General features: G+C 55.8%; 1 protein-coding gene across 6 annotated transcripts in view; it reads right to left on the bottom strand.

Annotated features, from left to right (window-relative positions):
• Window positions 1–26081, bottom strand: part of GTF2IRD1 (GTF2I repeat domain containing 1) — a 112773-nt gene that overhangs the window by 10738 nt on the left and 75954 nt on the right. For 5 of the 6 annotated variants that reach the window (XM_055339255.1, XM_055339253.1, XM_055339254.1 and 2 more), the window contains exons 18-22: window positions 25778–25827; window positions 25503–25559; window positions 24160–24243; window positions 20469–20652; window positions 19884–19912 (exon numbers count right to left, since the gene is read on the bottom strand). In XM_055339255.1, the coding sequence (XP_055195230.1) occupies window positions 19884–19912; window positions 20469–20652; window positions 24160–24243; window positions 25503–25559; window positions 25778–25827 (404 nt within the window). The remainder of the gene's footprint in view (window positions 1–19883; window positions 19913–20468; window positions 20653–24159; window positions 24244–25502; window positions 25560–25777; window positions 25828–26081) is intronic. The other variant, XM_055339252.1, reaches the window with a different exon arrangement.

The raw sequence follows: 26081 nt of genomic DNA, 5'->3' as shown, positions 1-26081 counted from the left end.
CGTGTGTCCCCCTCTCGGGGAGTAAGGCCCCACCAGCCGGGCCAAGCCACGGAACTCAGCCCCACGTAGAGCCGTCGTTCCACATCCGCCCTCCAGGTGGTCCTCAGGACCCCACACTGACAAGCATCTACCTGACCCTCTTCCAGGTCCTGTGGACAAGCTGACACAGTTCTGGGGTCAGGGCCACCGAGAGCCTGCAGGGAGGCGGCAGAGGTTTTCCACACCCACCCCACCCCCTTGCCACCAGGGATTCCTCTGGTGGCCGGGATTCCGAAGAGACATGCGGCATCCCACAGGACAGGGAAGGACGGCCTGGATTCCCATAAAAGAGTGTCACATGCTCTGCTGGCAGCTTTCCCGGGCACCATCATGGCCACCCCTCCCCACAGCCGAGGATGCAGAGGCTCAGAGAGGTTAAATAGCTTCCCCAAGACCACACAGCTGCCAAGTGCCTGGAATAGTCCATCTGTCCGACCAAGAGCTCTGGGTTCCCCAAGATCTCGGTCTCCCTGTGTCTGTGGAAAGAAGGGCTGATCTTCGGGATGTTTCCTTTAAATCTCTTGTCCTATCAGCTCACAGTCCTGAGTCTCTGTCTCTTCTGGGACCCAGGGCAGGGCCAACAGGGCTGTTCTCCACAAAGCCAGGCAGTGCACAGGACCTCAAGGACGAGCCCGGCACGCTGAGGTCACTGTGGCTGGGGACACGGCGGTCTCCTGTGTGTGCAGGTGTGTCTCTGCTACCCTGCCCTGGCCTCGAGGCTCTGGTGGCTGTGTGGACAGAGAGAAGCACACACGGGGCAGGCCTGAGCCTCACCTTGGTAGAAGCCACACCAGGCTCCAGAAGGGCACAGAACCTGAAGCCACAAACCCAGGCTTGTGCCAGCCCTGCCACGTGAGGGTTGTGTAATGTCCCCTCCCAGTGTTTCTGTTCACTGTCCTGACACAATATTTGTCTTGGACAAATATTTCACGAAGACCATCCCGCCTGGATATGGTATTGTTCCTGGGCATTTAGCACAGACCACAGAAGACAGCCCTGGTCCCAAGCAGGGGATGGTGAGTGACATGTGGTGACCCACTGGCCTTGATAACTATCAGTTCAGGGCACATAGGGGGGACTCTAACCCAGCTGAGAATCAGGGAGGGCTTCCCAGAGGTGATGGCCACACTACCCATGGGATGCAGCCTCCTCTGTGTGCTGGGGCCCCTGGCATCCCGTGGGTGCTAAAAACACATCAGTGTCTAAGTCCTGCTTGGTCTGGAGGGGGAGGGGAGAGCACCCCCAGACTAGGCTGTGGCTATCAAGGAGGAGTGACACCATGGGTCACAAAGAGGAAGAGCAGTCGGGTCCTGATGGAAATGGTGGGAGCAGTGAAATGTCAGCAAAGTGGGACCTGGGCAGCCTGAGGGACGCTGGTAGCACTCCCTGACACCTCTGGAGGGTGCTGGGGGGTTAGGTGCTGCTGGGTAGTAAATACATCCTGTGTGCACACCACCAGGCCTCAGGAAGGGTATCTCCTGGCTTCTCCTAACTCTTCATTTTTATTATTTATTAATTTAAAAAACATTTTTATTGTTCTGTTTTTATTTAATTTGAAAGTAGGGACATGCTGTTTGTTTTTTTAAAGGACACATTTTTTTTTTTTTTAATTTATGATAGTCACACACACACATAGAGAGAGAGAGGCAGAGACATAGGCAGAGGGAGAAGCAGGCTCCATGCACCGGGAGCCCGACGTGGGATTCGATCCCGGGTCTCCAGGATCGCGCCCTGGGCCAAAGGCAGGTGCCAAACCGCTGCGCCACCGAGGGATCCCAAGGACATGTTTTTGAATGAAACAGGCTAGGGTAGGCTCTGGCTGGGGCTGGAGGGGAGACAGCCCCTGCCCGTCTGGGTGCTCAGAGGGAAGCAGACATGGGGTGGTAAAGGCGGACCACAGGGGCGGAGAACCCCTGCCCCTGCCCAGCGTTGGTGTCCCTGCTCCAGCCCCAAGCAGGAGAGCCATGCTCCCTGTTGGCCTGGGTGGCCCAGCCAAGTGGCCCACTGGGCAGGTTGTGGGCAGGTCCTGAGACCCCTTCCCAACAGCCAGGCTCCTGCCACCACTGTCACACACTCACCAGCTGAAGAGGGTGTGGCCAGGCCTGCTGGGTCACTGGGGAATGGTCCCCCGGAGTCTGGTCTGTTTGCGGGCAATAAACGACCAGGAAACTGCCTCAGAGGACACGGGGTGGGGTGGAGAGAGCTCAGTCACTGGGGCCCTGTGGGGCCTCAGCCATAAACCCAGTCTGAAGGGCAGCCCAATGGCCAGGAGTTAAGTGTTTACTCTGATAGCTGACAGCTTGGGTTCAAATGGTTCAAATCCTACCTCTGTTATTAGCGCGTGACCTTTTTTTTTTTTAAATAAATTTATTTTTTATTGGTGTTCAATTTACCAACATACAGAATAACACCCAGTGCTCATCCTGTCAGGTGCCCCCCTCAGTGCCCGTCACCCATTCACCCCCACCCCCTGCCCTCCTCCCCTTCCACCACCTAGTTCATTTCCCTAGTTCATTTCCCAGAGTTAGGAGTCTTCATGTTCTGTCGCCCTTTCTGATATTTCCCACACATTTCTTCTCCCTTCCCTTATATTCCCTTTCACTATTATTTATATTCCCCAAATGAATGAGAACATATAATGTTTGTCCTTCTCCAGTTGACTTACTTCACTCAGCTAGCTCGTGACCTTGAACAATTCCCCAAACCACTGGATTTCCTCATTTGGAAAGTCGCTACCACAACAGAGAAGGCCACGAGAACCAAGTGATGACATTACGGCCGTGCCTGGCATGGTCCCCAGGGCTGGTCTTACTGCTTTGAGGCCCAAGTCACCAAACCTATTCTGTGGGGGACCTACCAGAGCTCCCCTGAACCCAGGCTGGCTATAAAGGACACTGGTGTCTGTAAACATTTCAGAATGTTCTCCATTTGGAGAGGTCATAGTCAGGGCTCAAGGTGGAGTGTGCGTGCCCCCAGGGTATCCGCCTGGATACCTGTATGCAGTGGGAAGAAAGGGGGGCCCAGGACTGGTGACATGGGAGCCCCTGGCTCAGCAGACTGCAAGGCAATCTCGATTTTTCTACACCTAATGCTATATGGTGTTTGGAGAGTCACTCAACCTCTCTGGGTCTGTTTCCACATCCCCCAGATGGGAATCCCGGCCTGCCCAGGAGGATCCCGTGATGTCACATGTAAAACAGCTGAAGGCCTCCCACCATCAGAGTCAGGCCGTCCCTGACATTATTAGCAGATCAATGCTTCAGTTATCCTGGAGACTCGGGGAATTAAACTTGACATGTGAGACTCTTTCAGATAACAGGTGCTTATTCTCTCAAATCCCCTGGTTTGCTGGACCTATTTGGGGGCAGGCCATTGACTCAAATAGCTCTTTCTGATGTAGCACACGGTGGGGCAGGGGACGGGGATGAGGGGGGGGTTCGGCCTCAGGACCCCACCCACCCACCAGGGACCTTTGCCCCCTACCCCCAGGGCAGCGACACCCTTGATGACAGGCCCACCCTGTGGGCATTTCTGCCTCTCTTCCTCTTATTCCGGTTTATTGGTCTCCTCTCTGGCTCCGCCTGCCCCAGCAGCTCTCATTTGCTCCCTTCTAATCCGCGTCTGTTAGCCCCAGGATTAAGGCAGTTTGGCCTGAGGGAAGAAAGCAACCAAGCTTATTAAATCCTAGCAGAGCCAGGTGCGCAGTGGAACCCAGCTGGCTCGGGGGTGCTGCCCGCAGTGGTTCCACAGCCCCCTCCCAGGGCAAAGTACGAGAGCCCGGCACAGCCAGCCGGGGCCTCTCCACCAGCTTGAGGTCGGCAGCTCAGACTGGTGTCTGCGCGCAGGAGGGGCGGGGGTGGGGGTGGGGTGGTGGGAGGTGGGGGGGGTGAGAGGGAGGAGCCCGATTCCTCCTCTCCCCTCTCCCAGGGCTTCCACACATCCCCTCCTCTCTTCCAGGCCTGGGCTGGGTCTCCACAGGGGTCCCCACCTGGTTGGAATAGCTACCTCGTGCCCTCCCCCACCCTTGGGGGGTGGGCGGCTTGCAAGCAACACCTTCCTTTCCTGGCTCTGGGCCTTCATCAAAAAAGAAGATGGGCTCAGCATTACCTTTCCACCTGCCTCGGTGCAGCAGGAATTCCGTCATTGTTTTAGAGACGGAGAAACTGAGGCTCAGAGGCCAAGCATGTGCGGCAGTGGGGTGGAGGCTCTCACCCCCCAGAGAAACTTCTTACATGTGTCAAAGGAAGTATGGTCAAGAGTGCTAGGGGCACTCTTCCTAACAGGAACGCCACGGAAGCAACCCAAGTAGCTGAGGACGGCAGAGTGGCAGGGTCACCCGCTGGAACCCCACGGAGCAGCCGGCCCAGCATCGCATTACATAAGGGCAAGTGAGGAAAGCAAGTCCAGACCTGGCACATGAGGACACACCTTGCTTAGAGAAGTAAAAAGCGGGGTCCGCCTGGGTGGCTCGGTCGGTGAAGCGACCGACTCTTTGTTTCCACTCAGGTTGTGATCTCAAGTCATGAGATCGAGCCCCGTGGGCTGGGGCCCCACGCTCAGCAGGGAGTCTGCTTGAGAGTCTCCCTCTCCTCTCCCTCTGCACTCCCTACCCGGCCCCTCTTTAAAATAAATAAATCTAAAAAAAAAAAAAAAAAAAAAAAAGTAAAAAGCAAGTGAAAGGAAACCATTTTGGTTTAGGCAAATCACACAAAATAAGGCCACTGTATATGCACTAGATGTTTTTTCCTAGACGTACACACCGATGACAAAGTATCAGGCCCTGTAAGAGATGAACAATAACAAAACAGAATTCTAACTGTACCATATTGTAACAGAAGTCGTGGGAATGTGGTCTATTTCTCTGTCAAAATACCGGATTGTAGTGTACTTCCCCTTCTTGTGATGATGTGAGAGGATAAAACGCCTGCGTGGGGGAAATGACGGAATGTGAGCAGTGTGGACGTCAGGATGCAGAGTTAGGCTACTATTGGCCTGATGACCCATCAGGAGGACAATCCCTGCTCCTGGACCACAGTGGACCGCGAGTGGCCAAAGCTCGGAAAACGAAACCGCGGATAAGGGGAGAGAGGAGGGCAAGATGAGGGAGAGCATGGGGGTGGGGGCACCTTATTGGAGTGTTCTAATTCTCGGAGGGTGGTGGGCTCACAGGATTCACTGCAATATTCACTGACAAGTAGACGAATGAGCAAGAATACGAATGAAAGACTAAAAACGGATGCATGGGGCACCTGGGTATCTCAGCTGTTGAACATCTGCCTTTGGCCCAGGGCATGATCCCGGGGTCCTGGGATCGGGTCCCACATCAGGCTCCCTGTAGGGAACCTGCTTCTCCCTCTGCCTGTGTCTCTGCCTCTCTTTCTGTGTCTATCATGAATAAATAGATAATAAAATCTTTATTTTTTATTTTTATTTTTTTCTTTATATAAAATATTTAAAAACAGATGCATGCTACATGCAACATGGTACCTAGAGTGGCTTTTGGAAGGTAAAAAGTGTTAGTGGAGAAACTCACGGAATTTAAATATAAAGCCTGCAGTTTAGTTAATCTTATTGTACTGATCAAGATTAAGTTCCTTTTTTTTTCTTTTTAAAAAGATTTTATTAATTTCATTTGAGAGAGAAAGGATGAGTGGGGGAGCAGTAGGGAGAAGCAGATTCCCGGCTGAGCAGGAAGCCCGACTTGGGGCTCAATTCCAGGACCCTGAGATCATGACCCCAGTTGAAGTCAGACGCTCAATGGACTGAGTCACCCAGGTGCCTGGGGATAAATTCTTAGCGTTGACAAAGGCACGTGGTTCTGTTGACCCTAGGTGGGTCAAAGGGGACTCTATCTCATATCTGGGGACTCTATGCTATCTTTGCAACTCTTTGGAAATTAAAAATTATTTCAAAATGAAACAAATATTACATCAATCAACCAAACAATGGTCACATGCAGGGATGAACAATGGCAGAGTGGGTCTTAAACCATGGATCATGACTGATTTGGTCCATGCATGAGGTCCAGAGGAGATGGGGAGAACAGAGGGAAGAGAGCAAGCCTTCTCCCCCAGAGTTTCCTCGGGCACGGCTCTGTGTCCACATCAGTCCATCTCCTTTCCCTGGAAAGGCGCTCCCTGCCCTTCCCTAGAGCCCAATTCTGTGACCTCTAGCTGACAGGCTGCACCCAAAGAGCCGTAACAATGGCTGACGGGGCTCTCTGGCTAGAGCGTCCCGTGTTGGGGCTACCAGGCCCTTCCACTGCCTTCTCAGTGGCCAGACACTGGGATGCAGATCTCACACCTGCTGATGACAAGCCCACCGGAAAACGTGCCTGGAAATCTGCCCTTCACTCCTCACAACAAGCCTGACCTCCAGGTACTATGGTCCCCATTCTACAGATAAGGAGACTGAGGCTCACAGGAGTCAAGGTGCCTACTCAACGTCACCAAGGCCACAAGGTCCATAATCAGTGGTGCTAACACTAAGACCTGGTCTCTCTAACCCCTGGGTACTGCTTTCCCATTTGAGGACGGCCCAGCACCTTCTCTGGGGCGTTCTTACAAAATCTCCTGCAGCCCTATGGCTTGAACCTGTCAGCCAGGCTTGGCAGGGCAAACACCAGGTTTTCTTGTGGGGGTTCACCCAGGAGAGGCGATCCTGCCTGGTGCCAGCCACGCACATGACCCTTCCCAAGGGGAATCACCTCCTTCTGTCTCCTCTCCCATTCCTTCCTCCAAGGTCCCAGCTACACAGCAGAGGTCACTGACGTCACTGCCCCAAGGCCGGCCAAGCCCTGGGCTGAACTGTGGCCATGACCGGCCAGGCACAGAAGGCCGTGCACTAAGCATGATGCACAGGACGACAGCGCCCCTCTTGGGAAAGACGACAGATCTGGGCACTTGATTGCACAGGCCAGTGGTAGAGAGAATGCACGTCCTGCTGCATCCCCGGGGGGGTACGGGGGTGATTTCCAGAACACGATCCAGTGACTGCACAACAGCATCCCATGCTACAGCCAAACACAGGAGTGTGGTCGCTCCCTGTTGGCTGACACCTGTCTGCTTTCACCTGTGCATGATTAAAGCCCTAGCACCTGCAGTGATGCCCAATACCACGGGCATGCCATGCTTGTTAGAGAAGTCAAGCACTGTTCTTCGAGCTCTGCATAGGTTTGCTCACTTAATCCTTCCAACAACCCTCTGTGGCTGGCCTTGTGAATACCTCCATTTTACAGACTAGGAAACTGAGGCACACAGACAGCTACCTGGCCCGGGTTACACAGTGAGAGTACGTGGGGGCCGGGACTTGCCCCAGATGTCTAACCAGCTGGCACAGCAGCCTCTCCCGTCCAGGACAGAGTGTTCAAAACCCAGACTTATGATCCTGTTGACTGCTTATCAGGACCTTGTTTCCACTTGCGGGGGGAGGGAAGAGAGAGCAGGTTCTCCTACTCTGTCTACACTGCAGGTTTTTTCTCTCCCTCTCTGTACACCTAGTCCCCAAACCCACATTTCCAACTGCCTCCTGGAGCACCTGTGATTTTGCACATCCCCAAACAGCCTCTGCACAGCTCCCTCCAACCTGTCTCCCTCCTCTCTGGGTTTCCTTCTCTGGGGTCCCCTCCTGGTCGCTGCTTCCAACCCAGGAGCAGGCTGAGTAGTGGCCCCATACTGTTCCCATCCTAGTTCCCCAAATCTGTGGCAACTTTTCTTTACATGATGGAAGACACTGGCTGGTGGGATTAAGGTAAAGATCTTGAGATGGGGAGGTTATCCTGGATTATCCAAAGTGGGTCCTAAATGTAATCACATTTACATTTAGAGAGTCCTTCTAAGAAGGAGGCAAGAAGGTTGAAGGCAGGAGTCGGGGCAGTGAAAGCAGAGGTCAGAGTGAAGCCCTCCCCAGACTGAGGAACACAGGTGGTTTCTAGAAGCCGGGAAAGACAAGGCAACAGGTTCTGCCCTCAGAGCCTCCAGAGGGAACCTGCCCCTGACATCCTGATTCGAGCCTGGCAAGGCTCATCTGGGGTTTCTTAGCTCTACAACTCTACAGGGAAAAATAATACCTGTGCTGCTTTAAACCACTAAATCGGGGCACTTTGGTCCAAACCTGTCCCGGCCTCATGTGGCCCCCTCACCCACAAATGCAGATGGCCACCACAAGGGCCACTTTCCCAGAGAAACTTCTGGCAGGCCCACCCCACGGCCAGTTAGGCCTCCAAACCGCTCATCTCACTTGCTCTCTGCAGCAAGAACTTCCCGCTTGGCCTCCCCAAGAGCGTTCTCTGCTCTGCAAGTCACGTCAATCATTCTCAAGATCAAGAGTCTAGGGGACCCCTGCCATCCTTTTGCTTAAAACTTGCTGAGGACTCTGCGTTGTCCTTGGGGGCAAATCCATCTCCTTCCCCTGGCAACCGGGACCCTCTGCTGGTGTCACTCTTCCTGTTTCCAACCACCAGAGACATCACGGGGACATCATCTCAGTTGCACAGAGCACATAATGGGAACTCGGGGCTGCCTTATTTTCTGGAGTGGGCAGGGCACACCTTTTTCTCCTGCCCCATCTGTGTGGCATCTGTAACTCTGTGGAGGGGGCCTGGGCTTTACTGAGGAGCCACCACTGCTGTATCCCAGGACCCCAAGATCATGACCTGAGCTCAAGGCAGATGCTTAACTGACTGAGCCACCGGGATGTACAGTTTTAGAGCTTTAGAAACCAGCGACATACTCGTGATTCCCCAAATTATACTTCATTATATTTGATACTACCTCTGATCCCCCACTTGTGCATCGAAGTGCTGCTAGGGGACACCCTGCACGCAACATCCCACAAACCACGGGCCGGATTCCCCACACCTCCCCAGCTGGCTCCTCCTGCACGAGCCCCGTCTCAGCTACCGGCACCACGATCCTTCTAGAAGCCCAGCTGGAATCCCTGAGGTCAAACATGACTCCTCTGACTCATAGCCCACACCAGCAAATTCTGTTGGCTTAACTACAAACTCTACCCAGAGCCCCTGACTCCCCACGGCCCTCCCACTTCTGCCCACACCACCAGGCCTAGTCTGGATTGTCACTAGCGTCTCCCCACCCTGTCTCTTCGTGCTTCTAGCCTGGCTATCCTCACCCAGCAGCCAGAGGGATTCTGTTCAATCCTAAACTGGATTCCCTCTCTCCCCTGCTCAGAGGCCTGCACTGGCTCCCACTGACCTGGGAGCAAAAGTCAGTGTTCTTTTTACTATTATTAGTTTTTTTTTTCTTTTTTTTTTTGAGAGAGAGAGAGAGAATCTCAAACAGACTCCACACTGAGCACAGAGACCACCGTGGGGCTCGATCCCATGACCCTGAGATCATGATCTGAGCCAAAATCAAGAGTTTGCCGCTTAACCCACTGCACCACCCAGGCGCCCCAACAGCCAATGTTCTCATCCAGCCTCACACAATCTGCTTTCTCTCCCCATTTCTACCTCCTCCCCTACCATGTCCTCCCATTCTTCCTCTGACACCCTGGTAGGTGAACCTTTGCAGTTGTTTTCCTTGCATGCACTGCTCTTCCCTAGCTCCTCGGCTCACTACCACCCCGAGTACACCCCGAAGTACTCCCAGGCCATGGCCTAGCTAACATGCAACCCCCCGACAATACACACCCCGTCTACCATTTGCTGGCCCGCTTCTCCTGAGCACACATCTAACGTACTATTATGCTTTGTGCGTTATTCTCTGCGCCCACACCATATGTCAGTTCCATGAGGCAGGGTTTGCTTTTTTTTTTCCAATTGGTGTTGATCGAAAGCCCAGCACCCAGCCTAGTGCCCTGGCTTCACTGCAGCCCTGGAACTGCCCAGCACCTGAGCTCCCAAAGGGGAGTATCTGGTCCCCGTGCTTGCTGAGGGCTTCAGAAGGATAGGACTGCCTGTCTCCTACTCTCACCTCCCACCAGGAGGCCTCTTTCGTCACCAGACCTCCCCCCATGAGAAAGATGGAGTCCACCCAGTAAACCACACAGGCTGAACCATCCTAAGTGCCCATGCCTCCACCCCTGTGGCTCAGAGATGCATTTCTGCACCAGCGAGAACGTCTATTCAGCACGTGGTGCCTGGTGGCGACGCTTCCCATCTCAATTCCAGCCCAATTATAAAGGCATTGGTTGTTTCTGAGAGCTTGGGTGGTCCCAGCTGGAGAACTGGTTTCAATGTGGTTTTCTGGAATGTGGCAGGAGCATGAAGCCGCCCCCCCTCCCTTCCGTGGAGCCCCCAGCCCTAACAACCTTCAGGAACCGCGGGGTCCCCCTCCCCAACCAGCAGGGCTGCCACGACCCTGCTGGGTCACCACAGGCCAGGAAAAGGCAGGGGCCTCCCGACAAGGCGGTGGTCAGCGGCCCCCCGCGCTGCCCTGCCTGGAAGAAAGGAGGCAGAGGGCCAAGGCCGGCCTGGCAGCTGGGCACCTGCCCAAAGGCCTCCGGGCCCCGCCCTGCAGATGCCAGCTCTTCCCGGGAAGGCAGCAGGGAGACTGCGACTGGAGCCTAATTAACAAAGAAAAGCAGAGATAATTAAGTGGAGAAACATGTGGCTGGCGCTGGAACTGGGATATCTTTAGAAACTCGAGAAAGGGGTTTTATTTTGAGCTCTCCAGAGCGTGACAGCGTCGGGCGCGAGGGTGTGGGGAGGGCCCCCCCGGGGGGGGCACACGCAGGTGGAGGGTGGGACCATCTCCAGAAGCTGAAATGACCGTGGGGGCGGCCGAAGGGTGGAGGGCCTGGGGACCGCTGGTGTCCCCGCTTGCTCCGAGTGACCTGGGGGTCCAGAGACGGGAAGTTCACTTATCTGCCATCACACAGCCCAGAAGTGATGGAGTTGGTGCCTGAGGGGGCAGAGAGGGGCTTAGCACCCCCATCCCGGCAGACCCCTTCCCCGTCCCCTGCGCTGGGAGCAGTCCCACGCCAGTCCCCTCCTCCAGGAAGCCCACCCCACGCCACACCTGCTGAGGCCTCACAGAGACCCAGCAGGGGCCCCGGTGGGGACCAGGGCCAGCAGAGCCCTCCGTGTGCCTCCCCCTCTGCGAGCAGGATCTCAGCCCCCTGCGTGGGAGGCCCTTGGCCATCTCGCCGCTCAGCCTCTCCAACTTCAGCCTCTGGGGCGTCAGTGTGACGGTTTCCTTTCCTCAGCAGAATGGAACTGAACACGTTCCTTCAGGTAAAATTCACACTAAGGCTGTGAGGGGACTTTCCGGAGAGAGCTGGGGACCCTTCCCGAGACGTCGGCCCTGCCCTGCAGGGGCACTGGGGCTCCGGCCGCGGGGACGTCAGCGGAAGAGCTTGCCAAGGCCGGGTCTGCAGAGTCCAGAACACGCTGCAAAGCCAGGCCTTCCAGGCCCTCCACGCTCCGCCTGGCCGGCCTCTGGCCCACCCGTGCTCCCCGCTGCCCTGCCCTGCGCCCCGGGGCGCCCCCCGCTGGGACCTTCCCACTTCAGTGGGAGCTAAACCGAGGCCCAGGCAGGCAAACCTGACTTGCTGGAGTCACACAGGAAGTCGGCAGCTCTGCTCGGTCTCCGGGACCCGGAGCCCCTGCTCTGGGGTGGGGGGGCCGCTTCCTGGCTTCTTAGCGGAGGGTCCCCTCGGCCGGCAGGGTGGGGGACACCTGCGCTTGCCCAGGAGGGAGCTGGGCGGCACTGGGAAGTGATGTGGTGGGTGAGGACCCCCCTCCCAGCCCTTCCCGCTTCTAGATGGCCAGGGCTCCGGTCTCCAGGCAGGTGACAGTCAAGCCACAGTGGCTCCTGCTGGGAAACCCAGCGGCCCCGGTGGGAAGTGGCTACTCAGTATCAACTCAGATGCCCCCAGGGACAGGGACCTCACTAGCCTTTCTTTTGCTACTGCTATTTGAGAATAGTTCTAGAAAGTTATTTCCTTTCCCAGAAAGGCCTTGCTCTCAGATCTTCTTACCAGCAAATCCCTCCATCTCCTTTCCCTGGGGCTCCGCCTCTCTCTGGTCCTTCGCAGGCCCTGTCCACTGACCATGCGCTGGTCTGAGTGGTGGTGGCAGCGGCCACCCTCACAGGGACCGTGGCCAGCCCCCTCACCACCCTGCGCTAAAGCAGCACCAGTCAGGTCCCACCAAGGCTCCCTGGCCCCTGGAGGTCCACGGGCCCGGAGACCCTGCCTGCAGCATGGGTACCACCGTGATCCTTCCAGAACTTTCCGCCCGGCTTCCCTCCCACACTGCTGCCACCTCTACATCCCAGCACCACCCACCTCCGGCTTGGGGTCAGCCTCCTCACCCCTCCCTGGCTTACGCGCCCCAGTGTTGCTTTTCCAATCCACCCAGTGGTGGGTGGAGGCGTGGTTACCATGGTAATTTTAAGACAATGCAAACCTGATCCTATCATTTTGTTGACTGAAAAAAAAAAAAAGCCTCCAATGCTACAAGATAAAACTTGAGTCACCAGCAAAGTTGTGGTCTCTGCCTTTTCTAATCCTGGCCTCATTCTTTCGCTACCCTCCTCCCCCGCTGCCCAGAAGAGCACAGACCTGGGGGTGTCCCAGGCCCCGTCCTAAGCCAGGCCGCCTCCTGCAGCTTCAGTGTGCTCAGCCGCGACACGGGGATGTCAACGGCGGCGTCTACCCGACAGGCTTGTGGAGGGCTCCACGGGGCCTGGCATGTGTGGGCGGTGCTCAGCAGAAGCGGGGCACAGTCATTTCACAGCTACCCGCTCTTGTGGAATGCCTGCCTTCCCCTGGTCTCACATTCGGGTGGCCTGGCAGGGAACTGGGTCTCCAGGGGGCAGAAGGGCTGTTCTATGCCTGCAGGTGGCACTGACCTTAGGGTCTGGTGCTCAGGACACCCTCAAGGCTCCCGTTGCATTTCCTGGGGACCAATCCACCTGCGCACACACGTTTTCCAAGCCCCCGGCCCTCTGTGCCTCGACCTGCTGTGTCACCTACAGTGGCGACCATCTTCTAAGGTGGCCCATAGGATGGAACAGGACTGTCCCTTCCCATCTTTCTAACCCTTGCCTCTGGGACCTGACACCACCAGTCTCTCACCCCTACTGGGACCCACCGCCCCTGCCCCATCACGTCCCTGTCCCCCTAGGAAGAGTCGGCAGGCGATCGCCTGCCGACAGTTCTCAGCTCCCCTCTTCCATCCATCCTGTTTTGGGGGGTGGGGAGGGGAGGGAGTGTCCCTCTTCTTGCCTCCCTCCCCCTGACTCATTTCTCTAAACTCATGCTGTGGCTATTCTTACCTCTAAAACCCGCTCCTGATCCCATTTCAGCTGATAGACCCGCCCCATCTCTCTCCTGCCCCTCAAGGGCCATCTGTCCCTGCTGCGACCCATTTCTCTGCTCTCATTCCCTCTGAAGCTTGCTACTCCACTCAGGTCGCCTCCCCAGAACTGCTCTTAACCACACTGCCCATGACCTCTGGGGGACACTCAACCCCCATGGTCCAGTCTCAGGTCTCCCATACTTGACCTTGAATGCAGTCCGTGGTTCAGTGGTCCCTCCAAGTTTCTCACTTGGCCTGTCCATGGCCACCCGCCTGTCTCTCCTCCTATCTCCAATATCTAAATTTTTTTTATTTTTATTTTTTTTAGGATTTTATTTATTCATGAGAAACACACACACACACACACACACACACACACACACACACACACAGAGGCAGAGACACAGGCAGAGGGAGAAGCAGGCTCCATGCAAGGAGCCTGATGCGGGACACAACCCCGGGTCTCCAGGATCACACCCTGGGCTGCAGGCGGCGCTAAACCGCTACGCCACCGGGACTGCCCTATCTCCAACATCTAAATGCGGGAGGGCCCAGGGCTCTCTTGGACCCCTTCCAACTGTCGACACTCATCCCCACGGTGATCCAGTTTCATGACTCAAACACATTACATGTGGAATGGCTCCCACCTGTACGTCTCCAGCAGGACACTCTGATTTATAGTTTATTGATCTGGTTTGACCTGGTCACTTTGATGTCTAATTTGCCTGACACTCAGATCCGGACCCTTCTCGCCCTCCAGCTGCTCAGGACAAAATCTTTTGCTCACATCCCATACTCTCCACCATCAGCAATCCTGATAGCTGTATACTTTCAAAATATGTCCAGGGCCTCAGGGCCTTTGCACTAACTCCTCCCCTGGATGCTTCGACTGAGATTTCTTTTCTTTTTTTTTTCCCCCGGTGGAGATTTCTACATGGCTGATACCCTTATTTCTTTCAGGCCTCAACTCCTGCTGGCCTATTTAAAATTGTCTTTTTGACAGTCCTGTGTTGTATGTCTCCATGTTGCTTCTCACTATTGAATACATTGCTTTGTCCTTCTTAGCTTCCCCGTTAGAAAATAAGCTCCACAAGGGTAGAAATTTTTTGTCTATTTTGTATTCCTAGATTCTGCTTGGGATAAAGTAGGCACTATACATACATACATATATATAAATATATGTATATATAATTTTTAAAAGTAATCTCTACACCCAACGTGGGGCTTGAACTCACAACCCCAAGGTCAAGAGCTGTATGCTCTTCTGACTGAGCTAGCCAGATGCCCCTTCAATAGATTTTTGTTGCACAAATGAATAAACTCAATGGATTAATTTTGCGCCTAAGGAGGGAGAGGCAGGGTCATTGTTATAGATTCTGGCAGCCAGAAGGCAGCAGCAAAGTGCTGCCTGTTGTGGAAGAAAGATCCGGAAGCAAGGGCACATGCTGTGTGACCTTGATCAAGTTTCTTAACCTCTCTGAAACTCAGGTTCTTCCTTTAAGATTGATTATTGGGGAGGATCCCATGTGCTGCTCTGGGAAGGCTTTGTAACTGGCAGATCATAAGCATGACGTAGATGTTAGGTTAGGTGTCCACAGTGTGAGGTGGTGTCCAATGTCCACCCCTGGGGGACAGGACAGTTCCATAACTATGAAGCAGACTGATGAAGGAATATCATAAAGAGTTTTAAAAACATCGGGGAATGCTTATGTTTTCAGTGTGTATGTACATTAATTTATAGAACAGTGAGATGTAAAATTAAAAAGCTTGGGGGAAAATCTGGAAGAAATGTATCATCATAAAAATGAAAAGTGAAAAGCCATCTGGGCACTTAGAGTTCTGTCTTTTCCAAATTTCCACCACGGGCGCATATCTGTGTTTCCCTTCAGGTTTTTATTACCTACTAGAATGTTCTGTGGTGTTACGAGGGCTTCTCCTTCCTGCACTGCCCCTGCTTCTTCTCAGCATTACCTTGAACACCCTCCTCTGCTGTCCTGGGTGTTGATGGCCATGAGCCCTTCTGGGTTTTGGGAGAATGCCTTGACTTGGTGCCAGGCTCACCCAGATCCCCCTCCACAGCAAATACTACCACTGTGCTCTGTGGGGACCCATGGCCTGTGGCCCCTGATGCACATCTGTGCCCGAGAGCTGGGTGCCTGGGGCTAGGTGGGCAGGGACTCCTGTGCAGTCCCCAGGCAACTGCCTCCCTGCTCCACGCTGGGCCTGGCCTCCCTGCTTTAATGCAATGCCCCTGCAGGCAGGTGTGTGCTAGGTGAGGAGCCGCCCAGTGAGGAGGCAAACAGCTCCAAGGGTGTGCACCTTTCCTGGGCCCACATGCTAGGGCTCCTGAGGTCAGGCCTTGGTCACTTGGGCCACTGCGGGCAGGGCTGGAGCTCAGCCCGGTACCAGTGGAGGGCCTGGCCCTGCCATCCATCTGCAGCACTGGGCTCCCCCCCATCAGACCCCCTCCAGCCAGCATCCCCAACCCCTAGGGATCGATCAAGCCCCTGGCCCACAACTCTCCTGACCTGAGATCCAAAGTCCCACCCACGGTTTCAGATTTGGCCCAAGCCCATCTTATAAGCCAGGCACCTGGCCAACACTCAGCAGGAGCAGAAAGGGCTACTAGACACCAGGGGGAGAATTGAGGCCCCAGGGCAGATGTGATGTACCCAGCTGGGACATTACTAAAGGTCCCTGGGCTCATCTCTTTTGACCCAGAACAAAGCTGGCCCAGGAGCTGACATACCCTCGCCCCACTCCGCCCAGCACACATTCCAGGAAGCACTGGGAAAGCCCCAGGTTTAACGACCCATTGATCTTCAAAGTATCATTTCCTTTAGAATTCACTTTCTCAGGATGGTTCTGTTAGGAAAGGCTTCTCTGGGAGGCTTTAATAAATGACCTAGAAAATCTGAGAGCCATCCTTCACAGGCTTCCCCTCCCAGGGATGCCCCCCCCCCCCCCCCCCCCGCCCCGGCAAACCTCACGCCCCTGCACCTCCCCAGCGCACCCCTGATCCGCCCTCCCATCCTTGTACCGCCTACTGGCCGTGCCCTCTCTGGTCTGCTCTTGCTCAAACCCTCTGCTGTATGCAAGTAGCTGCACAGGTGGGTTTCATAGAAGGTTCCAGGCCCTGGGAAAGCCTCAATGGGGAGCAACAACCATCTGCATGGACAGTTGTCCAGGGATGTCTTATAGGTACCAACATTCAAGAACTTGGTAGGCCCTCCCCTGTCCCTATCTCCCTGGCACTATGAATCTTTCCGGAACCTGCACATGAGTTCAGGGAAAAGAGGATGAACATGGACTCAGATTCTCCCACTGTGCAATGAGGGTTTTTGGTAGGAATCTGGTTTAGTTTTACAAATCCTGTGCTTCTGAGTTTTCATTCCGTACTTTTGGAAGAGGACAAAAGAAACAGGAAAGTATCTTGAAGGCCCTGCTGTGCCCAGGATAAGGCCTGTGTCTTTGCCACGCCACACCACACCCTCCTGGCCATGCTGGTTTCACCCCCTACCTGTGCCCAGCCACATCCCCTGACAGCCCCTCTGTCACATCCCCTGACAGGCCCTCTGTGCCTTCACTCAGGCTGGGCCCTAGGTCAGCACTGCACGTTGTTCTGCTCATCTCCAAGGCTCTGCTCAATGCCACCTCCTCCAGGAAGCGTTCCTAAGCCCCAGGAATAACAACCGTCACCTCCAATGGCTGAGCACTTCCTATCACAGCGGGTCCAGGGCTGAAGGACTTACAAATGTCTCACTTAAGCATCACAATGAAGCTCCTCCACAGCCGCCTGTCACTGCCCACCTTTATCCAAGTCCAATCACCTAAGGAGGCAGGTATGCCTTTCTCCATCATACAGATGAGCAATTAGAGGCTTGGGGGTGTGAAATTATGAGCCCAGGGTCACAAGGCTAGTAAAAGAGGGTGCAGGGATTTGAACCTGGGTCTGTCTGAACACCAGCCTGTGCTTTCCCATGGCCCACGTGCTGTCCCCGACCCACAACACAAATCAGATTTTCTGTCACCCCTCCACATGCCCAGGGCACCTGCATCTGGTTCAGCCCACCTTCTTCCAGACTATGGCACCTGCTAATGTCCTGCCTCCCCCAGAGACCTGAGCTCCTGCTCCGGTTCCCCGGGAGCTGGCCTGTGCCAGGCTTTTGCGATTATCTGACGGAGGGTTTGGGGACAGGCTATGACCTCCGGTGAGCTCTCAGAGGCCCCTGTGAGCCTGGACGCCTTCCCAGTCTAGCAGGACAAGTGGCATGAGTAAGCACAGAGCTGGCTGGCCACCCCGTCTGTCCCGGCCCCTCCAGGGTGCCACCCAGACTGGAGTGCCAATGCCTGGAAAGGCATTGGCAGATGCACCCTGAGGGCTGGGCCAGGCCTACTTTCCCATCTCCTCTTCCAGGCAGCCTGCCACCCTCTTCCACACCACGTAGGCCAAGAAAGCATTTCCCAGAGCTCTCTGCACACAGAGGAGCCAAAGCAAAGGCCGAGGGGAAGGCAGACTGGCCAAGAGGCTTCAAGAAGTTGCTCTAACAGCAAATGGACCACCAGCTCCCTTAGCCGGAGGGCAAGCCCTTGTTAGTGGAAGGGCCCGGAAGCTCCGTGGTCAGTGTGAAGGTTGCTGGCTGCCCCTCTGCCCCGCTGTGTTCATCCCCAAAGCCCGACATTCCACCACCCGGCCGGCGGCTCGGAATGACATCGCACCTGGATCATTGGGCCTCCCTGCAGGGAGCCAGGCTTTGGTGCCAACAGTTCCTTCACTACAGGTGGGGCATCCGGGCAAAGTCACTGATATTCCCTGTGCCTCAGTCTCCTCCTCCATCAAAGCACACAGGAAAAGGTCACAGTCAAAGCGCTGCCCCTGTGCATTGCCCCTGCCCTGCCCGAGCAGCTACTGGTTCAGGCCCCCACGAAGACCCTTCCTTCTGGAAGCAGGGGCTGGGAGCACTGACTGCCTTACTGCCATTCTGCTGTCCCTCAGCAGAGGGAGGCTGGCCATTCTTCCCACTGCTGGGTCTGTGCTTCCTTTTCTGCTGCCCAACACTGACCCCGACACAGGCACAAACCCCCTTTGGGCTGGGAGATGAGTCGAGGGCGCTCAGCAATCAGCCCCGGGGCCTGGCAGATTGGGGCCCCTGCCACAGGCTGCCCACCATGGTCCCGGAGCAAGTCCACAGAGGGCTGGGCATCCTGTCCCAAGGCAGGCATGGGTCAGGGGCCACGGGTGACACCAGGAAAGGTGTTTCCTGGCTCCCATGGCTGGAAAGAAGGGAGCCCCCAGTCTCACTCCTCCTCTTTGGGGTCCCTCAGCACAACAGCAGTGGCCCCATCTCTATGCCCCTCAGTAAGTCCTGCCCTCTTGCAGTTTGATGGCCTCTTGCCCCTTCCCCAGAAGCCCACCAAGTCAGGCCTGGGCCCAGGGACTGGAAGCTCTGGGGTGCAGGGGTCAGTGTGCATTGGGGTGGGAGTGGGGGGGCATCACTGTGACCATGACATTGGATTCCTGTTCCACAGGGCTCTCTAGGTTCCAGATATCCCCCCATTCTCAGCACATCAGCAAAGCCTCCCCAAGGGCCTGGGCCAGCTGCAGGGTCTCCCGGGGTGGGGCTGGGGCTGGGGATGGGCCGCAAGGCTTCCCATCTCTCCATACACAGGACCTGCGGTCAGCAACTCGGCATCTGCAGCCTCAGCCCTGGGGATCCTGGCCAGCCCAGAGTGCTCACGACGTAGGCACATCACCCTGCAGGGACACAGACTGTCTCTGCTCACTCAGGGTTTTTTGGTCTTTTTTTTTTTTTTTTTTTATGATAGGCACACAGTGAGAGAGAGAGGGGCAGAGACACAGGCAGAGGGAGAAGCAGGCTCCATGCACGGGAACCCGATGTGGGATTCAATCCCGGGTCTCCAGGATCGCACCCTGGGCCAAAGGCAGGCGCCAAACCGCTGCGCCACCCAGGGATCCTGGGTTTTCGGTCTTTTCTCACTTTTTGTTTTCTTGTAGTAATCTCTATGCCCAACGTGGGGCTCAAACTCACGACTCCAAAATCAAGAGTTGTGTGCTCCACCAACTGAGCCAGCCAGGTGCCCCCCTTATCCGGGGTTTGGGAGGCCAGGACACAGCCCATGGAGGAGATGGAGGGGGTGGCCGCTTTGAAAGGCGGAAGCACTTACCAGCATCTTACCACTGAGTTTTATGCGGAAGCCCCTCCCTCTGTGATTAGGAACCACCTGTCTCCAACCTCATCCATGCACTCAGGTCAGCCAGGCCCCTTCAGCAGGCGTGGAGGGCACTGACCTGGTCTGGCCCCTCCCTCCCTCCTGAACCCTGGCGGGGTTGGAGCACATGAGTCACACCCACCCCCCTGCCACCCTCTGCTACCCCCTTCCTCTGCCGCAGGTTCCAGTGTGGCCTTCCTCCTCCGACCTGGGGCTGGTGCCCAGAGGAGATGGGAGACAGAAGGGCAGGGCCTGGCATCCCACAGTAAGCTGGGCTCCAGCCTCTGGCCCCCAGCACGGCAGCCGGCCTCCCACGCCATGCGGCCCCCCCGCAGCCAGTGCCTCTTACCAGGCTTTGGGATGAGTCCTTGAAAAGGCCTGGAAGAGAAACAGAGATGGGAGTATCAGGGCGGGGGCGGGGTGGGGACCTGGGAGCTCTCCAGGAATGTCTGGGGCTACCCCACACCTGCTGCATCAGACTGGTGTTTTAATAAGCTGCCCGGGGACTCACTACTGGGGCTGACACCATGACAATGTGGCAGTGCTGCTGTGTGGGAGGGTGGCCAGGGCCTCCTGCCAGCTCTGACCAGGCTGGCTCTGTGTGACCCCGGACAAATCACCTGTCTCAGTGTCCTCCCCTCCAGTGGGCTGACTACCTCTCCCCGGGGCTGGGAGAGCAGTGAGTGGGTGCTGCAGGTGGGCAGGAGGTGACAGGAAGGCCACGCCTGTTGTGGTGGTGGTGGAGGTGGGGTTCCTTGCACCCTGGCTGGCCTGTAGTCACCCTTCTGCAACCTCCTCCCCCACGCCCACCTTGGAGACCCAGGATGGCACCAGTCAGGAGGGCAGAACAGGGCAGGGCAAGGTCAAAGGCAAGGCCAAGAGCCCCCCCCTAGCCCCCATGCTAGCCTGGCCTCCTCGCCCTTCCCCTGAGTACCTGGTGACTGTGAACTTGATCTTGTCAGCCACTGCGAGGATCCTCTCCAGGTTCTGGGAGCCAAAGGTGCAGGGCTTCCGAAACGGGATTCCTGGGGGGAGCCCCTCAATGATCACTGAGCCGGGGTTACTCTTGATCCGCTTGTAGGGGACTTGGACTGGGTATTTGATGCCCAGGGCTTCTCCTGTTGAGAACAGACAGAGGAGTTGTCATCAGGAGCCAGAACAGTGCTGCTGTGTGGGCACAGGGGCGCAAATGTGATGGGAGGGCATGCACGTGGCGGTCTAAGGGGGCTGGTGTGTAGCCCGGTAGAAAGGCACAATCAGTGGGGACCAGGAGTTAGTGAGTGGGTCATGTAGGGGTCCAGAGTGTCTGGGGGGACTGAGGAATGGGCTGAGCACGTATGGCTTCAGCCACGGGGAGAGGGCAGCTCAGGTTCCTCAGCCTCACAGGCTGAGAATCTGCAGGCCCACCTGGAAGATGGGACCTGTGGGCATGGCTGGCCCTTCCCTACAACGTCTGGCCCCCCAGAAGTCCCCCGACCCCAGGCTCTGCCTCACCCTGGTTCAGGACCTGCCTGGTCTGAGGGCAGACTGCGTTTGGGGTCCCTCCTGGACAGAGGGAAGGCGTTCACTGGGATCCCTCCAAAGGGCTCATAGAGCATCATCCCCTGCATCGCAGGATGTCCCTTTATGAAGACACAATGCAGAAATCTCTGCACGTCTCAGTGCAAAGAACAACAGCAGAACCTTCTCTGTGCAGTAAACTAATTTTTATCTCAGGGACACTGGGAATGGTATAGCTGGACTCATTTCCCTTTTTGTTCTGGCTCCCAGGAAACTCAGAGCCCGATCTGTCATCTGCATCCATCAAGTACAGAATCTCGAGGGCTTCCTATTAGGCCTGTCTTGGTGCCATCATTCCAGCCCAGTTTTGTGTTTTTTTTTTTTTTTTTTTCATTGAGAGAATTTCCAAACCATACAGCTGGCCATTTTAAGGTTCACAATCCAAGGGTTTGGAGTATACATGTGAGGTGGTGAAATTATCACCACTAGCTAGTTCCAGGACATATTCGTCACTCCAGGAAAAAAATCCTGTAGCCATCCACAGCCATTCCCTATCTTGTCTCCCTGAGCCTACTCTGTCTGGATGGATTGTCAGCCTGTTTAAAAAAATTTTTTTTTAAACATTTTACTTATTTATTTGAAAGAGAGAGAGAGAGAGACTGTGTGCATGAGCAGGGGAGGGGGTAGAGGGAGAAAGAGAAGCAGATTCCCCATTGAGCAGAGAGCCTGAGGACAGGCTTGATCCCAGGACCATGACCTGAGCCGAAGGCAGATGCTTCACCAACTGAGCCACCCAGCTGCCCTTTGTTTTTATAATTTATTATTTTAATTAATTTATTTATTCATGAGAGACACACATAGAGAGAGGCAGAGACACAGGCAGAGGGAGAAGCAGGCTCCCTGCGGGGAGCCCGATGTGGGACTCAATTCCAGACTGGGATCACACCCTGAGCTGAAGGTAGACGCTCAACCACTGAGCCGCCCAGGCATCCCTATGTGCCCCCTTTTTAATTCTTTACCCTGATTTTGCTGCTAACTAGTTTACATGCAATTGCTAGGAGATCCTTTTTTTTTTTAAGACTTTATTTATTTATTCATGAAAGACACAGAGAGAGAGGCAGAGACATGGGCAGAGGGAGAAGCAGGCTCCATGCAGGGAGCCCGATGTGGGACTCGATCCAGGACTCCAGGATCACGACCTGAGCCGAAGGCAGACACTCAACTGCTGAGCCACCCAGGGGTCCCTAGGCGATCCTTTTTGAAATGAAAAACTAATTGGACACACAGGAAAATTTATACCCACAATCCACTGGTGCGAGGGAGCACTACAGTCTCCATGGTGCTAAATCCAGGAACACTTGCACTTCTCTCAACAAAGTCTGGCACTGATGACCATGCTGCCCTCCCTGAAGCCCTCTTCTTGATGTCCATGGCCCCATTTTCCCAGTTTCCCTCCTTTCAGGTCACTCTGCTGCCTCTGGACCTGACCTCTAAACACCAGGGCTTCTTGGACTTTGGTCTGGATAATCTTTCTTGCTCCTCTACCCTCATGGCCTAAGGTTTACATCCAATCCAGACACTTCTGAACAGCAGACCAGATCTCCACTTGCCTATGGGTCATCTCCACTCAGCCCTCAAACTCAACACTTCCAAGATGGAACCCATCATCTCCTCCTGAGGTTTCCCCTCCTTGGTGAGGGCGCCGCCCCTTCTCTCTGGCTGACAGTTTGGGTGTCCACCTGTCTCCAGGCTCACGTGCTCTACCCCCCAAAACCCTCCTGTCACAGTGACTGGGTGAGGAATGGACATGTGACTCAGGGGGGACCAGTGAGAAACAAGGGGAAGGCTCAGGGAATTCTAGGAAAGAAATCCTTCACTCTCTGGAGAAAGCCCGTGGAGCAACCAGCTCTCTTTCTCCTTCCCCACGATGTAGGTGGGATGTCTCGACCGGCTGTGGCCTTCTGCCAGCAAGTGGGAAGCCAGCCTGAGATTGATGCCAACATGGTAGAGAGACACCAAGGATACTTCTGACCTGCTGGAACCAGTGGATCCTGAAGGCTGCTGGACTTTCCACGCTATGAGCTGTGGCCGATTATACTGTCCAGTGACAGCTGCACCAATATTTCTCCCATCCCACATGTTCCTCTTAGCAACACGTCGACACTCCCTCACAGAGAACTGGGGCCTTTGTCCCCACCCCTTGAACCTGGGTGGGACTCTAATGACCTCGACCAACAGCATGTGGTGGAGGTGACTATGCATAGCCTCTGAGACTGGTTCACAATCCAGCCACCTTGGGGTCGCTACGTCGGAGGGTCCCCGTGGAGACAAAGCACAGAGACGTGGAGAGAAGCCCCAGGGGCCTGGCTACTCCAGCACCAGCTGCTCCCCCGGCCCAGCTGGCAAACACCGGAAGTGAAGATGCTGGCAAGGTGCCTCCAGCCTTGGCCACCTTCTGCCTACAACCTCAGGCCAGACTCCAGAGGAGAGCCACCCAGAGCTGCTCCCAGACTCTGGACTTATTGATCCCATGAGAAAGAATAATAGCCACCATGATTTTAGGCTGCTCAATCTGGGGTGATCTGGTCTGTGGCCATAGTAACTGGATTGGGAGCCTCTACGGGCCCCCTCCGCTCCAGCCTGACTCCCCTACTTCAGCTTCCTGTCCCTTCCAAGGACAAACAGCAGGGCCTTTGCACGTGCTATTACCGCAGCTGGACTGCCCTGCCTTCACATGCTGCCACATTAACTCCTTACCCACCCTTCAGTTCTCTCCTTAAGAGAGGCCTCCCTGGTTCCCAGTCCAAGGTAAGTATCCAAATTATCCTCTCTCGAGCAGCTTGCTCTTTTCCTGCAAAATCATGGAATAGGTCCTCGCTGTTAGTAGATTCCATGTGTAGTTCCTGAATACCTGTCTTACCTCATTGGTTTACAGGGCCCGAGAGGGCAGGGGCTCTGTTTCCTCCACTGCTCTACCCCCAGTGTCTGGTACATAGTAGGTGCTCAAGCAATGTCCGTGAATGAATGAATGGTTTTCCCAGAAATGACCACGGCTCTAGGTGGGAAGCTCCTGCCTCTCTTCCCAGGGCGCCGGGTTGCTCCCGCCTGGGTGCCCCAGGGCTCACCGTATTTCTTATTGAACAGATCCTGGACTTGCTCTCTCAGCGTGTTGGCGATGTCGATGCGCGAGAGTCTAGTATCATAATTTTCTGCGAAGTGAAAAACAATTATGGATTTGGGCCGTTAAATTAAAAGGCACTTGGGGACTTTTAAGGAATATGATTTTCTAATTATGGGGAACTCCTTCTCTGGCAATTATCAGATCCTCCGAGTGGGCCCCTCAGAGTCCTTCAGAAGGAACATCTAGACAGAGATGTGTTTTTCCGGAAGGACGCACGCGGTTGTGACAACAGCCATGAGTGGGAAATTAAGTTAATTGTTGACATTTGAAAACCACCAAACCAGTAAATAAGCCTGAAAGGTAAGAGGCCCCATGAGAGGCAGCAGGTTCTGGTGCCCTGGTGGGCTAGGGGCAGGGCCTTTGGGGGGGGGGGGGGCGGTGGGAAGGACACTGGGTCACTCCCCTTTGCTGGGGGTATCAGCTAAGGACTCCATGGGTCAGCCTATGCTATGGGGGCCCCAGATGGGCCGCTGACCTCAAGAGGCTGTAGCCTGGCACTGCCTGGGGAGAGAATGGGGAGGGAGGAAGGGAGTGGACCTCTGGGTGACTGGGTGGTGGGGGTGTGGTGAGGACCCCCTCTGCTGTGAGGCTGGGTATGAGGAGCTGTGAGTGGGCTGAGAGCCATCAGGGTCCCTCGTCACAGCTGGTGGTTCTGCTGCCCAGGAGGCAGGGAGACAGGGCAGGGAGCAGCTGCCCCTCCAGGATCTGGGTCCTACCTCTGGACGCCCCACTCCCTGGGCAGGCCCTTCCTGTCACTGGTCTCGCTGGTCTGTCCCCTCAGAGCCACAGGGATCAGCCAGGGGCCACCTGGGGAACACCGGCCTCGGAGACACATGGCCACACCCCTGAGCAGTCCTCACATGCACACGGACACCCTGCTTCTGTTTCTCCTGCCTGCCACCCCGCCTGCATTGGTGCAAGCTTCTCCTACCTTCCATCCATCTTCCTCCCTGCTCACTGCCTCTCAGTCCTTCTTGATTCTCCTCCACAGAACCCCCTGGCCCTTGGGAACTTGGCCTCCTTGGGCTTCCACATTTAGACAGCTAACTGCCTGGTAGGGAGTGGGTCAGATGGACAGCAGGCCGGCCCCTGCCCTGCGCCCTGCCATCCCCTCTACACCCTGATGGAGACTTCTCTTCCTGCCCCACCTGCCAGCCAGCCTCACCCAGTCCCCCAGGCCCTGACGTGGGGAGGTCAGCCCCTCCCACCCAGCCTGGCCCTCCAAACCCAAGCCACGTCAGATCATGGCACTGGGACAGCTGATTCCATCCTGAGCTGCAACCTTACCTTGAAAACCCTGTCTCTTCAGGCTCTCGTCCACAAGGGGGTCCCTGGAATCCCTCTCTGGGGGCGGGGAGGGGGGGAGAGAAGCCAGGGTGAGCAGTCAGCTCCTGGGACCCAGGCACAGAGGTGGTATCTTTGGGGGGGAACCCGACAGGGAGGGTGGTGGGGGCACCAGGGGAGGCGGGACCAGGAGAGAGGAAGGATGGGGGATGGTGGCACAGACCGGGGACCCCCACCCATCTGGCCGGTGCCTTAGCCCATGACCCTGCGCGGGGTACCTTGGCTGTCCGTGATGGGCTCTTTGACTCCCTCGGTGAGCAGCTCAGGCCTGGAAAACACAGCAGGGCAATCACTGAGGCCCCTCCGGGTCTCCCTCTGCAGCCTCATTCCACACCCCTGAGTCTACACAGCTATGCAACAGGCCCTCCCAGCTCTGGACAGCCCAGCTCTGGGGTTCCTGTCCCTTCCCTCACACCAGCACCCCCCCAGCCTGGCACCTGTCCTGCCAACCCACACCTGACATCGGGGGGCTGTGCTGGGCTCTGCGGATCTGGCCCAGAGGGAGGCCGGCTCGACCCAAAC

This window comes from Nyctereutes procyonoides, unplaced genomic scaffold, assembly GCF_905146905.1.
Source record: "Nyctereutes procyonoides isolate TBG_1078 unplaced genomic scaffold, NYPRO_anot_genome, whole genome shotgun sequence".
Lineage (NCBI taxonomy): Eukaryota > Metazoa > Chordata > Mammalia > Carnivora > Canidae > Nyctereutes > Nyctereutes procyonoides.
The sequence above is the reverse complement of the archived record's forward strand: the minus strand, read 5'-3'. Positions and strand labels throughout refer to the sequence as shown.